At 43.5% G+C, this 16836-nt stretch overlaps 1 protein-coding gene across 1 annotated transcript; it reads right to left on the bottom strand.

Moving 5' to 3' along the window:
* Positions 1 to 12348: 12348 nt before the first annotated feature.
* On the bottom strand, positions 12349 to 15489 carry LOC123662448. The gene has a single exon (XM_045597290.1). It carries the CDS (start codon positions 15487 to 15489, stop codon positions 12349 to 12351), a length of 3141 nt encoding a protein of 1046 aa, XP_045453246.1.
* Positions 15490 to 16836: the final 1347 nt, after the last annotated feature.

Genomic DNA, 16836 nt, shown 5'->3' with positions numbered 1-16836 from the left:
CTGCTTACTTACTTACTTTACTGATATCGTTTTAATTGCTGTACTTATAACTTAACTGTAAAAGTCTCGCGTTCGCTCTGCACGGTAGTGGTCGTATCGCTTCTCGATATGGCGAAGTGTCTCGAATTCGCTCTGCACGAACGCAATTTTCTGTGTAGCTTTATGAGAACCCCAATGTTGGGTTTGGACTCTTTGCTGGCGTGACCGCACGCAGTCCTGTGAATATATCTAACGATTTATTTGGTAACTGTAAATATTTAATTGCTGTGCTTATAACTTAACTGTAAATATTTGTTGTTGTGCTTGAGACTGTAACTGCTTGTGTATTGACTGAGTTATTTATTTCGTTATAATCAATTCTGTGACGTGTCTGCTGGCGAGTGACTGGGGGTGTCTACTCACTGTCGAAGTCTGGGGGCCTGGGGCCTCCTTCTCGAGGACTGTCAGGACACCTATTTTACACTTAACGTCACACTACACCACACGACCTACACACGTTCCCTGGCGATCTTCGACCCCAATAGACCCTAGCTGCCCTTCGAAGGTAAGTGCAATTTCCTTCTTATTTTTCAACCCCTTTTTTGTATTCATTGCTCACGCCGCATATCCTGATAGCCATAGGTATTCCGTACCCGACCCTAGGCAGTCCGCCGGGAGGTCGCTGATGGGCCCCGATCTCTGAGGCTCTGCTGGACTGGCTAGGGTCGTAACATTTTGGTAGCAGAGCGTGGTTGCCGTAACATTTTGGTAGCAGAGCCCCCCACGCCTTGAGCTGCGTGAGTTTAACTGATAGGGGTTATATTTGTTTAGGGTATTTGTATTTTGAGTAGCTTCGGGTAGGTTTAGCCTGTGTGGCACATCCCTATATATATTTTTTTACTGTTTATATTTTTTTACTGTTTATATTTTCTTACTGTTATTACTGTAATTATTGCTGTGATTTGTATCTGTATTTTTTATTGTTGTATTGGTTGTTGGAATTTATATCACTGCATTTGTTTATCGTTATATATGATGCCGTCACACAAGCAACCCAAGGCACCTGCGCTGATAATTCAGGAGCAGCTGCGCTGGGCGGCGCATGCCCACACACTGATCGGGCGCGCCGACCGAGTGTATAATTTAGCGCAGCGAGCGGATCAGGTTCGGGATCGACTGGCCTTGGTCGAGAGCGCATACACTGAGCTTTTGTCTGCGGATGTGGAGAGCGGAGTCAAGGACTCCGCTCGTCGGGATTATGAGCAATTCGTCGACTTCACGGACGACTTGGTTGAGGCAAGGGGCAAGCTGGCGCATGAGGCGCGTGAGAGCCAGATGGAGGGTCTGGCGAAACTGGAGTCTCCGCGGCGGAATCCAGCTCAAGCTGAGCTATTAGGTAAGTTGCCCACATTGGACTTGCCCAAGTTCTCGGGTGCTATTGGTGAGTGGCTGGCCTTCATAGGCCTCTTTGATAGCTTGGTCCACGCCCGGGGGGACTTGTCCCTCGGTCAAAAAATGGCGTACCTGCTATCTTCTCTTGAAGGGGAGGCCCTTGCGGTCGTTGGTCACTTGAAGTTGGCCGACAACTCCTATTTGATCGCAAGAGACCTACTCGAGAGGAGGTACGCAAATACCCGGCTGCTGGCTGACGAATATGCCCGACAGCTTCTGAATCTCCCGCTACTGACTGACAGGACGAGGCTACGTCAGGATATTATTAATCCTGTCGTAGTCGCGTGCAATTCACTGAGGCGCCTGGAGCTTCCGGTCGACGAAGGGGCCGGAGGTTCTTTTTTGCTGCTCCACCTCGTACTGTCCCGCCTACCCCTCGATCTGCGGATCCATTTTGAGGAGAGTTATGGTGGGGACGGAGCGGATCATATCCCGTCTTTTAGAGACCTGCTGCTCTTTTTAGAGCAACAGTGTAGGCAGGTCGCAAACGCGGCGGGCGCCGCCGACACCTCCAGGGCACCTGAAAGGCGGAATCCGCCCGGGAGGTCACCGCCGACTCCGCAGAAGCCTACTGGAGCTTCTTCAGGAGGGCGCCGCCCTCTTCCTACGTATACCGGCCTAGTGGCCAGGGAGGCTCCTCCGTGCAACTACTGCCGCGGGTCTGAGCACCGATCCGCGGCTTGCCCGAAGCTGTGGGCTAAGCCTGCAAAGGCGAGGCGGACCATAGCTCGGGAACGCCGCTGGTGCTTCTCCTGTTTGGAGCGGCACCTTCAGAGGGACTGTCCGCACCAGCGGCCCTGTCCGCACTGCTCGGATCCTCATCATGAGGTCTTGTGCCTGGGCCCGTTCAGCGCTCCTCCTCGCGCCCCTTCCGACCGCGCCTCTGCCACGGGCGGGGGCGCTAGTCAGCCGCCTCTGGCGCGTGACGCTTCTCGCTCGCCCACCAACCACTGCTCCCCCGGCTTGAACAGGGGAAATTCCCCTGAGCAGTTGGGGGGTCACCCTGCCAGGGGCGGGGGGGTCTGCACCCCCCCTCAGCGGGTCGAGAGAGAGTTCGCCGCCACTCAGCTGTCGTCAAGACCACTGTCTCCTCCCTTAGCTAAGTGGCCGCGATTGGAGCGCCACCCTCCCCCCCTTGGTCGGAGTCGGCGACCTTACCAGGTCCCTAGGACCTCTTATCTGTCCCGGCCCGCTAGGCCGGGGCCCTCTGAGTTCCGGGCCTCTCCGCTTGGCGCTACCTTGCCGCCGGTGCTCGAGTTGTCACCTGACTGCCGCTACGAGGACCCCCGGCGCGAGGACTGGTCCGATGGAGGCAGCTCCAACTAGGTAGCTGCCGCCCTATCTCCCACCACGGCCACCTCCACTGAGCCTTTAAGCTGTCAAACTGTCCTTTTGCAGACAGCCTCAGTGCAGGTGTACAACCCGAAGGGCGACTGTCTAACATCTCGCGCCTTGTTGGACTCGGGTTCACAACATTGTGTGGCCTCTATTTGGTTGGTGGGAAGACTAGGGCTCCCCTGGAGCTCTGAATCACGTCGAATGTTTGGCATCGGAGGCCTGGAGCCTCCCGCTCCTAGGGGAAGAGCTGAATTAATTTGCTGGCCCTGTCTTAGGGCCGACGCACCATCCGGAGCGTCATCTTTAAATGTATCCCGTGCTACAAACTGAAGGCCGCCATTTCTCACCCTATGATGGGCGACTTGCCAGCCGATCTCGTCACTGCCATCCGACCATTCGCTGGAGTCGGAACTGATTTTGCTGGCCCTGTCTTAGTCAAGTCGTCCTGCTTTCGTAACGCGTGCTCATATGGAGCCTACCTGTGCGTGTTCGTGTGTCTCTCCACTAAGGCCGTTCATCTGAAACTTGTAAGTGCCCTCAGCACTGAAGCCTTTGTGGCCGCACTTAGCTGCTTTGTTTTCGCCGTGGGGTCCCTGACCTGATCCGATCCGACCCTGTTTCGTTTACCAATTTGCTCGCGGACATAATGCCATTCTGTCCGGGACGGGGGATTGTTTAGGCCAAATCGCGCCTTAGAGCGATTGCCTTAGGGTTTAGTTTAACCGTGGCTCTGTCATTTATTACTTATGATTTTGTAATACCATTTCGCTGCGTTAGCGACGCTTTTTTCTGTATGGGCTTCATCGGTGATATCGCCAGGTGGCACGGCCCCCCGCCGTCGCCGTCGCCCGCGCCGCTTAGCGGCGAACAGTCTCGATTCCGCTCTCACGGAAGCGGACGTATCGCTGCTCGATACGGCGAATAAAGTCTCGCGTCCGCTCTGCAAGGTGTGGCCGTATCGCTGCTCGACGGCCGGCCAGTTCCTATTGTTGGACTTATTGTTTTGCGCGTGCCTCGTGGTTTATTAACTGCTTACTTACTTACTTTACTGATATCGTTTTAATTGCTGTACTTATAACTTAACTGTAAAAGTCTCGCGTTCGCTCTGCACGGTAGTGGTCGTATCGCTTCTCGATATGGCGAAGTGTCTCGAATTCGCTCTGCACGAACGCAATTTTCTGTGTAGCTTTATGAGAACCCCAATGTTGGGTTTGGACTCTTTGCTGGCGTGACCGCACGCAGTCCTGTGAATATATCTAACGATTTATTTGGTAACTGTAAATATTTAATTGCTGTGCTTATAACTTAACTGTAAATATTTGTTGTTGTGCTTGAGACTGTAACTGCTTGTGTATTGACTGAGTTATTTATTTCGTTATAATCAATTCTGTGACGTGTCTGCTGGCGAGTGACTGGGGGTGTCTACTCACTGTCGAAGTCTGGGGGCCTGGGGCCTCCTTCTCGAGGACTGTCAGGACACCTATTTTACACTTAACGTCACACTACACCACACGACCTACACACGTTCCCTGGCGATCTTCGACCCCAATAGACCCTAGCTGCCCTTCGAAGGTAAGTGCAATTTCCTTCTTATTTTTCAACCCCTTTTTTGTATTCATTGCTCACGCCGCATATCCTGATAGCCATAGGTATTCCGTACCCGACCCTAGGCAGTCCGCCGGGAGGTCGCTGATGGGCCCCGATCTCTGAGGCTCTGCTGGACTGGCTAGGGTCGTAACAGGTTCTGAATTCGACTTTGTTTTTTTAATGAGTGCTACTTCACAACATTTTATTGGGTGGACCGATTTTGATAAATTTTTTAATCGATAGCTGGTAATTGTCATATGATCCCATTTAAATTTGATAAAGATCTATATAAATTATATTAATCATATAATTAATTAGGAAAAATTAATTAAATATATCGCTTTAGCCTGTAACATCCCACAGCTGGGCATAGGCCACTTTCTCCATGTAGGAGAAGGATTAGAGCTTATTCCACCATGCTGCTCCACTGCGGGTTGGCGGATATGTTCCCTCCTGCTATGAAGAACGATCACTATCAGGTATTTATGATAACAACCGGACGGCTTAACATGCAGTCCGAAGCAAGGTAGGGAGACCCACAAGAACATCCATCACAAACGGGAATCGAACCCGCAAATCGGTGTTTTAGGCGACTACTCGCGCCACTACACCAGAGCGGTTGTTAATGATTTTATATTAGTTGATTATTATTTTTTTGTATTATTTTTATGTGTCGTTTATAAATACTCATAATTAGGAAATATGTATACATTTCGTTCACAACTCCTATAATGTTGCAGATGTCCATGGAAGATGGTAGCCATTTAGCCAGATGTCTATATCTGTTCGTTCGACCCCTTAGTTATAAAAAAATAAAACATTAAAAGCCCGAATAAAGTCAAAATAGTAACGCAAAAGATGACGTAATATCGTAAGTACTATATATACTACATACATATCAAACTACATTACCCGCTTCCACTCCAAGAGCCGAGCATTCTTATGAAGACTTCCTCCCTATCACTAACAAAAAAAAAATGTTTAAAGCTATTGGCTGATGCACTAGCGGTAGCGGATGGGTATACGTTATAAGCAATAGGTATATTTGTCATAGTCTGACGTTTGTGTTAATCTGTTTCCGAAACTGACACAGGATACAGATTCAACCAGTGGCTATTGAATATGAAGCGTTTATTGTTGTTATAATACTATTGTCAGTCAGTCTACGTGTGTGTCGCGCTTAATTAAATTGATGGACTTCTCGAATGAATTTGCAGGCACATTTCTTGTTATTAGTTAAAGCAACAGAAATATGCATGTATTCTGAAAACCTGAATAAGCAAATAAATAAGTATGAAAAATATATATATATATAAGTAAAAGATTATGTGAATTCACTTCACGGCGAGCTCGTAATGTACGAAATATCATTAGTAACATAATACCGTACCCCGTAAATACCTTATTGACTGTGTATTTTATGGGAAGGGTATTTACTTTATGTTGTATATTATAGGTTTATATAAGTAACAACACTTAAATTAGAAAAGGGTTATGGAAGGAAATCGCAATAATCGTGACTACAATTTACTCTGTGTTACGTTGAAATGAACTGATCGCTATGTATAATTACGATTACCCATATTATGGTCTATCATTTACCTAATAGACTATAAGATACTAAAAGTGACAGAAAATAACTATATACGATAAGATTCAGCCTGTAACATCCCATCGCTGGGCATAGGCCTCTTTGATTAGATTTTACACTTGGAATTGATTCTTTTTTCTTTTCCTGGATTCCAATGTCGATTCTGTATGTTCGAAATTTTAATATACAAAAGTGAAAGGTAAATTCGCTCACTCGTCACGAAATATCAAAAACGGTTTGACGTATAAAGATAAAATTGGTAGAGAAATAGTTTAACAGATAAAGTATAAAAGTAGGGGAGGTAAGGTAAAGCAAGAAATATCTTGTTGAAAATTTGGAGCAGCCCGACTGGTATCTCTCAAGTTATGTTTTCCTCTGATAAGTAATGTAGTCCGACCTCTTGGGGAGGGTCAGTGGTAGGGTAGAGAACGCGCTTACAATGTTTCTGGAATTGTGGGCTTTCATATGCTACGGTATCCATTTACCATCAGACGGAACTGCTTGTTTGCCCCTAAAGAAAAAAAAATGTGTGAAGTGACACTTGTTTAGAATCAGAACGATTTACAACTCGATGTGACGAAAATGCGTCATGTGAAGAAACAAAAACATAAATTTATATGATGGTAGAATGAGATAGAATACTTTACAGCTCAAAACACGTAAGCGACGCGTTCAGCATGGCGCTGACGACATTCTTCACGAGACAGAGATCTTCGTCGATAGAACAAATTGCAACGGCCTACCTTTCTACGCTGTGCTGTGTGGCTACGGCACCAAAGAATATAGCCACCCTCTCTCTTCCTGTAGGTATCGTAAGAGGCGACTATATAAGGGATAACACAGTTCCACTTCCATCTTGGAACTTAAAAAGCCGACCGATGGCGGGATAACCATCCAATGGCTTTGCAATACATAGACCGAAGACAGGCAGCAGCATCTTCGCCATGACAAGGCCAGCCCTGCGGTCACCAACCCGCCTGCCCAGCGTGGTGACTATGGGCAACACACATGAGTTCACGCATTTTTGGCGTGAACTTGTGGAGGTCTATGTCCAGCAGTGGACTGCAATAGGCTGGAATGATGATGATGATGATGACCTTTCTACGACTTTTCAGAAGTTTCACTTCTGCCATGTGTAATTACGCACATACAGAATTTTTTCCCTAAATGTAAATTAAAAAAAATAATTACAATATGACGTACACATCGTCATACTGTTCCATTCATTAAACTGATCTGATAACTAAAAAGCTACATAGTAAATAGGGTTTCAGCAACAATAATAACAGCGTGTTGAAATGACGCCGTAACCTCATCGTATTTCCCTCGAGTTGACTCCGTTTATGACGTAATAAAACATATTATGATACATTTAAGACGGTAGTGTGAAGTGGCTTTAGTGCCTTCAACTAATGCTTTTCAGGCGCTGGATATGCTTCCTAATAAATACTAATGGACCTAAATAGAACGAGTTAAGTACAAATGACAGTGATGTGTTTATTTGTACAAGTCCTTTACTATCAAAAACAAGATTACCAACTAAATTATTAATAATTAGATTACTTAACTAAATAAATAACAAACGTATTTTAGACATTTCCATCTTTGTAAGTTGCATAAAGCGTTTCTAGATAAATAATTAAATTTAAAGTAAATCCCATCAGTCTTGATTTTATTTTTAAAAATTTAATTGCGTTTTAATAACTTCTGAGAGTTAAAGTACTTATTTGACCCTCACTCTCTCGCGACTTTAGAATTCAGGAAAATTTTAGAAGGCGGAAATGTACATGTATAAAACAGAAGGGTTGATCTGTCAGTTTGTACGTCAATATAAAATATTCTATGGAACATCAAGCACAGACCATCGACTGTCTTTATTTTTAACCGGTGCCAAAATTCTCATTTCGATAGTATTTTTTGTGTGTTACCTCATAACTATGTGCTGCGTGTAAATATTTTGATTTCTCTTTTCGTAATCGAATGCTTTTTTCTCCTGTAGTCCCTTTAAATTTCAGCGAAATCTGACGCTGTGGTTTTTGAGTAATCCCTAATTACATTACGCTGATGACGTTCTCAGTTCAATAAGTCAGAAATCAGGTTTTTTTTAGTGTGACAAAAACAATTTATGATATATATGGTAGTACCCTCCCTAGAAATATTTTTAACGCTTTATACCTACGACAGCCAACTCTCATCAATGGTTTCAATAGTACGCTTTAACATCCCTGTAACATCCCACAGCTGGGCATATTCCCCTTTTCTCCATGTAGGAGAAGGATCAGAGCTTAATCCACCACGCTGCTCCAATGCGGGTTGGCGGATATATTCCCTACTATGAGTAACGATCGCTATCAGGTGTACATGATAACAACCGGGACCGATGGCTTAACGTGCTCTCCGAGGCACGGCGGGGAGACCTACAAGGACTACACAAACACCCAGACCACGGCATACACCTGTATGGTCAATGCAAATCTTTGTCATGAGTGGGGATTGAACCCGCAACCGCACAATCCATGGCTGTAATCGTTGTTAACTTTTTCATTTAATGACACGTGATTGATTCAGAGATAATAAACACTTTCAACTCAAGTAAAAGTCAAACATGAACGAAATTTATTTAAATTTTCAAGTATAAAACTAAAGCAAAACATAACATACTTCGCCGTTATTTCTGTGACGATTTTAATTTTTTATTTTTCCCTGAGTATATGCTTAAAAACTGAACAACGACCAACTTGCACTTGTATCTTTCGTTTTCTTTGAAATTCTGTCTTCTTCTTGTCTCCGAAGAATTGAATAATCGCAAGTCTGCCATTCACAAAGCGCCCATGTCTCAGTAAGTGAAGAATAAAAAATTCATAATGCGAAATATGGAAAAATCTTGTTGCGGGTATTTTGAAACAAATGCAAAATGCAAAGGTTTTAAGTATTTATATGGTACTGGGATTCGTAGGAAATTAGATTTTACACACAACACTCTTGAATTAGAATTATCGTAAGTGAAACGTAATGTTATTGCAAAGAAGGTGCATATTTAAAAAAAAAGTCTAAGACCATATCTGATTTCCCCCAACTTACAGAAAATTGTATGTCAGGATATGCTTTAATGATTTCCTATTAAGCACGAGGCAATTGCATAATGTGTACACAGACTCTTCTTAAATATTGTAATACAACAAGAGGTACTTTTGTGCACGTGCTTAAATCGTAAATTTGGTAATGTAAAGCCTACATTTATGTGTTTGTTTGCCCTATTTATTAAATACAATTTTAATGTTTTTCATTTACATCATTTTTACTTAAAATGTATATAAAAATACAAGGATCTAGTTAATACAAAAAAAAAATCAGCTTGACGCTTGACGCTTTAGTCTGTAATATCCCACTGCTGGGCATAGGTTTTTTTGCCATTTCATGTAGGAGAAGGGTCAGAGCTTAATCCAACACGCTGTTCCAATGCGGGTTAATGGATACATTTCCTGAGTACTATGAGTAATGACCGCTGCTGTTATGCGCTGATTCCCTGAGGCTTTGCTCGGTTGTTGGTGCAGTCTGGCGGGCCAGTAAGGTAGTTGCTGGGTTGTGCTGGGCTCCCTGGAGCTTTGCTCGGTTACCCAGTGCGATCTGGCGTTGGAAGTCAGGCGGGCGTGACCCCCGACGCCGTGCACCCAAGCATTGGAGGTCAGGCCTGGAGGCCTGGCTTGGAGGGGGGGACGCTTCTGGACATGTGTCCCCATTCTGCAGATGGTAGACTGGTCCGGTTGACCGTCCCTTAATTGAGGTGGCCAGCTGGTGGTCGGGGGATCTTCGGCTAGCCTGAGACTCCACGCGTCGTTGGGAGGGGTGATCTTGCGGGTGCCGCCCCTCTAGGTGCCGGGACCTCTAACCGCCAGGGCGGGGTGGTGCATGCTAACGCGACCCCATTTCACCCCACTTAGGCGGAGGTCTGATCACACGTAGATGGTTTTTAGGTAGTAAGAGTCTGTCACAACCTTCGGTGCCCCCGCGTTAAGGGTGCCCATTAGGATTTTGCCCATTTAAAAAAAGGTCATATTTTTGAATTTTACGAAATAACTCGCGTTTTACCAATAAAGTATACAAATCATCGTAGGTAATAGCTAACGAAATGGAAAATAACGAAACGAAAAAAAGAATATCAAGTATACTATTTCCTAACTGTGTTTACATTCGTAAAATCAAAATGGAGTCGTGGGAAGGAAACCTATTTTGGTCATATATTGAATTTACGCCGATACCGCAACCTTGCGAATAATCTGTTACCTGAAATGCTACTTTAAAGTTCAAGAAATAAAATTGACTTTCCTGTACTTGGTATGATAGTAAAGAGTAGAGAAAATCAGTGCTTTAGTATTTCGAATATCCGGAACGAACCTCACTCGGCAAGAAGTTTACTGTTTGAAAATTTCCCCGCGTTAACAAATTGGACGTTGCTTGTGACTTAAATGTGCTTATTCAAATTAATGGAATCATTCAAACGAACGGTCAAAAAAATCGTATGAAACCTGCAACAGGCGACCTAATCGATTCTTCCACTGTGTCACACTATTACAATATATTATAATATTACGTATTTACTTAGCTCCCAGGTAAAAGAGGCTTTTATCACTGAAATGCAAAACACACTCTTATAACTTTCTTTTTAAAGGATTATTCCGAAAATATATCGATATTTATATTTGGACCTTACATTTAGACCCTTATATTTGGACAAATTTTTTAGGCTTTGAACCGTTTTATCGCTTTTAAGGACGCTTACCCTCGATCTTCACATTTACCTAAATAAGCAACAAAATATGATAGGAAACATAGAATTCAAGTAACTGGAACTGACCCTCATTTAAAAAAATATGGACATATGTTTGTATAAATCGAATGAAATGAGAGTAAGTATACAAAGCATTACGTACACGTAAAAAATAATAAAAAGGAAAATCATTAAACAATTTTTGTACATTTTATCTATACAAATAAATAAAATTTGAGTGTCTGTTTGTATATTAAAAAAAACCGCTTTTTACTAAATGCATATAGATGTATACACGGTACATATACCAGAATAACATTTTTTACAATTTTTGTCTGTCTGTCTGTTTGTTTGTTCCGGCTAATCTCTGAAACGGCTCGACCGAAGCTGATGTAGTAAGGAGTAATTTAGGCTACTTTTATTTTAGAAAATTATTTTGTAACTCTGCGAACTGAACAACATTTTTTTTAAATTACACGCGGACAAAGTCGTGGGCACAGCTAGTAAAGAGTATATTATATTCCGATACCGTTCTAGAAACACAGTGCACTGTAAAACTATTTATTGTTTTTGCTGCACTACATATTCAATTGAATTTTCTTTACTTTAAACGAATAAATAAATGCATATATTCTCATACATTTTTAATAGAAAATATCATTTTGCGAGATAGTTCATTACTGCAATAAACGCTCAGCAAAGAATGCTACGAACGGTACAGCTTCCGCTCAGCTTGCGTTTTTCTCTTTTATCTCTGTCGTCAATATTCGATGTTTGATATTTATATGTATATTTATTTATATGAACGTCTATAAGTTATTAAAAACTAATGTACTGTGATGAAGTGGAGAAAATGATTTTATTTTAAGCAATACCTTTTTAAACTTGTAGTAAGACAAACTTTCCTGATGTGAGGACTTTAGGTTATAGTGCACTTGTCTAAAATTCCTTTTTTTAGACTACATAATATGTAATTCTACGTCAACTTGCTTCTGAGAAGCAAAAATTATTTTCGTGAACCATGTATGTATTGAGCTAAATAAACATTAATTGAATGATACGCTTGCTGTGTGGCTACGGCAATGAAGAATATAGAATATATAAAATTGGAGTGTCTGTTTGTAATATTAAAATGACTGATTTTTACTAAATGCATACACGGTACATAATATACCAAAATCACATTTTTACAATTTCTGTCTCTCTGTCTATTTAATTCGGCTAATCTCTGAAACGGCTGGACCAATTTTGACGGGAATTTCACTGGCAAATAACGGATGTAATAATGAATAACTTATGCTACTTTTATTTTAGAAATTATCATCATCATATTATCATATTAATATTAGGTATTGTGGATTTAACAATTTTTTTTTTTTAATCCCACGCGGGCGTACCTAGAAAGATACTTAGTGTTAGGATTTAGTAATTCAAAACGATTTTTAAAATATTCAATTTCGTATCGATATTACTCTTAACCTTTATTCGCTTAATACCAGAACAGTACAAAAATCAGAACAGAATCTTCCGAACGGTTAATTTTCATTTCCGATTAGTCAGTCGCCATTTTTGTTATTTTCTTTGAGGATCATCATTGGCCTCAATCCGTCTGTTGCAGACGATTTAAACAGTGTCAGCTTGAGTTAATTACACAGCTCTTTTCGTGACTAAATAAGCCGATACGTGAGCGACAACCTTTGCCACACGCCCTGCAGGTAAACCGGGTGGTGTCAGCGACGGAAGAAGCTTGTTGTTGTCGCGTTCTTCTTGCCGCTAAAGTCTCAAACCAAGCTTGATCGTGTATCTTGCGTCCGTCCACAACAACTTTACGCCATCCGTCACGACTCTCGGCAACTGCTTCCCAGTTTTGGTGGTCGATACCAAAGGCGTGCATATCTCGTTTAGCGCAATCCTTAAACCGTAGGATGGGCCTCCCCAAGTTACGTTTTGCGTTTGCTACAGCACCAAGCAAGATCCGCCGAGGCAGGCGCGAGGGCTCCATTCGATGCACATGCCCTAGCCAGCGCAACCGCTTCTGCTTGAGTAACGCTGTGAAGCTAGGCAGCTGTGCAATATTAAGAACCCGCTCGTTGGTAACTCTGTCCTCCCAGGATATGCCCAAGATGTTACGAAGACAGCGCATATGGAAGGCGTTTAGTCGACGTTCTTGTTTCGCGTACGTCGTCCAGGTTTCAGCTCCGTAAGAGAGAATACTCAAGATGCATGCCTGATAGACGATCATCTTGGTACGCATGGTAAGATGTTTGTTTTTCCATACTCTCGTATTAAGCTGCCCGAAGGTGGTCGCCGCTTTGCCGATACGAATATCGATCTCCGCATCAAGCGAGAGATTGTTCGACACGGTAGACCCTAGATACGCAAACTTGTTTACGACAGCCAGGGGCACGCCATCCAACGTAATTTCCGGTATTTTCGTGCTTCCCTGCACCATCACAATGGTTTTTTTGGCATTTATCGTCATTGAGAACAGTGCACACGCCCGGGCGAACCTGTCCAATATGGTCTGAAGCTCGAGAGCGGAGTCAGCGACAAAAGCTGCGTCATCGGCAAATAAGAGGCTGTCTACAAAAATGTCCTCGCGATTACGCTTGGATTTGAGAAGTTTTGTGATGTTATAGAGCTTCCCATCCGTCCTCGTATAAAAATGGATACCCTGTTGGTCATTGCCGAACGCTTCTCTTAAGAGTAATGAAAAGAATATACCAAACAGGGTAGGGGCCAATACGCAGCCCTGTCGTACACCTCTACGCATCTCGAACGGAAAGGATGTGTTTCCGTTGAATATGACAGAACCTTTCATATCTTTATGGAAGCATTTCGTCAGGCTCAGAAGTTTTGATGGACACCCAATGCTTTCAAGTCCGTTATATAGTCCATCTCTGCTAACCGTATCGAAAGCCTTATTCAGGTCAACGAACGCCACAAACAGAGGTATGTTCTGCTCCCTACTCTTCTCCTGCAGTTGTCGGAGTGTAAACACCATATCGATTGCGGAACGCTGTGCACGAAACCCGCACTGTGATTCCGGATACACACGATTAGCTAGTTTCTGGATTCGCCCAAGAACCACTCGTCCAAAAAGCTTGCCTACTATGCTTAGTAAGGATATCCCACGGTAGCAGTTACAATCGCCGCGGTCGCCTTTACCCTTATATAAAGTTATGTTATTAGCGTCGCGCATATCTTGCGGTATGTATCCTTTTTCCCAGCATTTCCACAATAGATTGTGCAGAACAGGTAATATACACTTGAGTCTGATTATTTCGGCGTGGGTGCCATCGCTGCCGGGGCTTTTGCCGCATTTTAGCTGCTTGACAGCTTTGAGCAATTCCTCTACAGTAGGCGGATCGTCTAGCTCCTCCCAGGTGGCCAGTTTCGGCATGTTATGCACAGCCTCCCACTGAACGTCCACTGGTTGTGAATATAGACCGGTGTAATATTCCACCCATCTCGACATTTGCCTCAGGCTATCTGATATAATAGTGCCATCAGCTTCTTTTAGTGGAGCTGTCTTCTTAATAACTGGCCCTAAAGCGGTTCTGATTCCTGAGTAAACGCCGCCAAAATTACCCGTGTCTGCGCAAGATTGAATGCTCATACAGAGGTCGTTCCAGTAAGCGTTAACAAAGTGTCGCGTACTACGTTGCAAATTTGCTTTAGCAATTCTAAGCTCATCGGATGATTTCGGACAGGGGTTTTTTCGGTAGTTTAGAGCTGCCTTACGTTTGGAATCCAGCAGAGGTTGAAGTTGCTGGATGTTGTCAATAAACCAGTCCTGTGATTTAGTATCCTGGTGGCCAAACACTTCACAAGCTGTTGTTGTTAGGAGTCGTTTGACTTTACTCCACTCTTCATCCACAGACATAGAAGCATCCCAGGAAGCGGTTTCGCTGCGAACCGAAGTCTCATATTTTTGGACCATCTCATCGTCTCTGGTATTTTGAAGAGCAATTCGTCTTCTACCGAACGGCCTGGATGAGTGGATCTTTTTTTTTACGACGGCAATACACGCCACGACGAGGGAGTGGTCTGTTTCGCATTCGGCGCTGTGAAAGGTACGTGTGTGAAGTGTTTCGCCCAGGTCGCTCTTTCTAGTGAGTATTAGGTCAAGTTGATGCCAATGACCAGAGCGTGGATGTCTCCAGGAAACCTTACTTGATGGCTTTCCCTTGAAGTAGGTATTGGTAACGCAAAGTGAGTGTCTTGAAGAGAATTCGAGCAAGCGTTGCCCGTTCTCGTTGATCTTACCAATGCCATGGGTGCCAATACATTCTGGCCACGCACTGTGATTTTGGCCGACGCGAGCATTTAAATCACCCAAAATGTAAAGGCGGTCTCGGGGTTTTACTTTCTGTATCACAGATTCAAGTTGGTCGTAGAACTGACTTTTGGCTTCATCGGTTGCCATCAACGTTGGAGCGTAGGCGGAGATGATTGTAATAAAACCGCACTTGGTATTTAGACGCAACACCATAACACGTTCCGACACACCGTGTGGTGTTTCTATGGATGACAGGAGGTCGTTTCTTACCGCAAAGCCAACACCATGCTCGCGAACGGCTTCAGTGTCTTTACCTTTCCAGAAAAACGTATAATTTTTTTCACGAATGGATCCCTCACCAGGCAGTCTCGTTTCTTGCAAGGCACATAATGATACACCCAGCCGACAGAGCTCCATATCAATCACTGCGGTTTTACGCGGATCTTGTACGTTCTGTAAATCTCCGCAGGTGTTCGGAAGACCTGTCCTCATAGTACGGACATTCCATGTCGAAATGCGCATGGCAGTGTTATGTTGGTTCTTTGTTTTTTTATTATTATTTTGACCTTTATCCGCAGGTGTGCTAGATAACGGCGCCAATTATCCAGATATAGTCTGATGCTCCCTACACCCTAAAGGAACAAACCAGCACCGAGACGGATCGGTACCCTACTGGCCGGGGGCTGCCCAGCTTGAAGCGGGCGGTAACCAATCAGTGGGCCTTCGATGGACCCTCCCACTGACGAGAGCGACCCCTAGCGCCCGCGCTTACGTCCATACGCGCGGACTTAAAACTGGTAACTGCCACTCCCCGTGTTATTTTCCACGAAGCCGAGCTGACCTGGGTGGAGTATCCTCTCCACAGACAGACACTGTGTCGCCTAGGACATTCTTAAGGAAAACGCAGAGTTGCCTAAGCTCTGCGCCACCCTCTCGACCTCACTGGCGAGGCCCACAGGAACGACGAGTCGATACGTGTGGAGCCAGTTTGGCTGCAGGGGTCTTTCGCATTTAGAGCTATGCCACGAATGCCTGACGGAGACCCCGTTCCGGGTTTCAAGTGAAGTTTTCCTTCTCCAGGACCCTGATAATTTTGAGCCAGGTTAATCCCTCGGTCGCCTTTTACGACCCCCACGGGAAGAAAGGGGGTGGTGCTATTCTACTCTGCCGGCAGCACACGGCCAAGGATTTCTTTGAGGATATTTACCCAATAAATACTGTTGTCATTTAAACTTATGCTTCTAATAATTTTATAAGATTGTGTTGATTGTAATTTTATAAGATTTAATTGTCTTACTCTAATTATTATTTGCTTAAGTACCGGAAGAGCACAAAGATGGCGTCACCATCTTCCGAATAGTTAATACTAATTTTCTAATTGGTCAGTCGCCATCTTTATAATCTATTGGCGAGATTGTTGATCTGTAAATATAGTAATTTGTAAGTGAAGAAGTAGTTATTAAATTATTGTGCGGCTAATGTTGCTACTCTATAAGTGGCGTATAAGTAATTAGTCTAATAATTCATTAAATATAATTAAAAATGTATATTGTGAATGAATTAAGGTGAGAAATAAATGTATTTCAGTCGTGTTTTTCAATAGTGACAAAAAAGGAACTAGACCATTTATAACCAAACATCCATAAAAATTATTATAACATAATTATAAGCACTAACATAACCTAGCTAAGAATTTACAATTTTCTCCGTTATTAAAAAGGATTCCAGTTCCCCGCCTCAACGCTTCCACTTTTAACAGGGAAGCTGGTTCATTTTTTGTTCAGGTACCTAATTGCAATTCAAAAGGAACCAGAATTCTTGCAAACATTTCTCTCTTAG

Source organism: Melitaea cinxia, chromosome 18, assembly GCF_905220565.1.
Source record: "Melitaea cinxia chromosome 18, ilMelCinx1.1, whole genome shotgun sequence".
Taxonomy (NCBI): domain Eukaryota; kingdom Metazoa; phylum Arthropoda; class Insecta; order Lepidoptera; family Nymphalidae; genus Melitaea; species Melitaea cinxia.
Note: the sequence above shows the minus strand (reverse complement) of the source record. Positions and strands in the feature narration are given on the sequence as shown.

What these genes read in the sequence shown, in the direction of transcription:
- LOC123662448 (XM_045597290.1), bottom strand. Translation starts at nt 15,489, where the DNA reads ATGAGGACAGGTCTTCCGAACACCTGCGGAGATTTACAGAACGTACAA.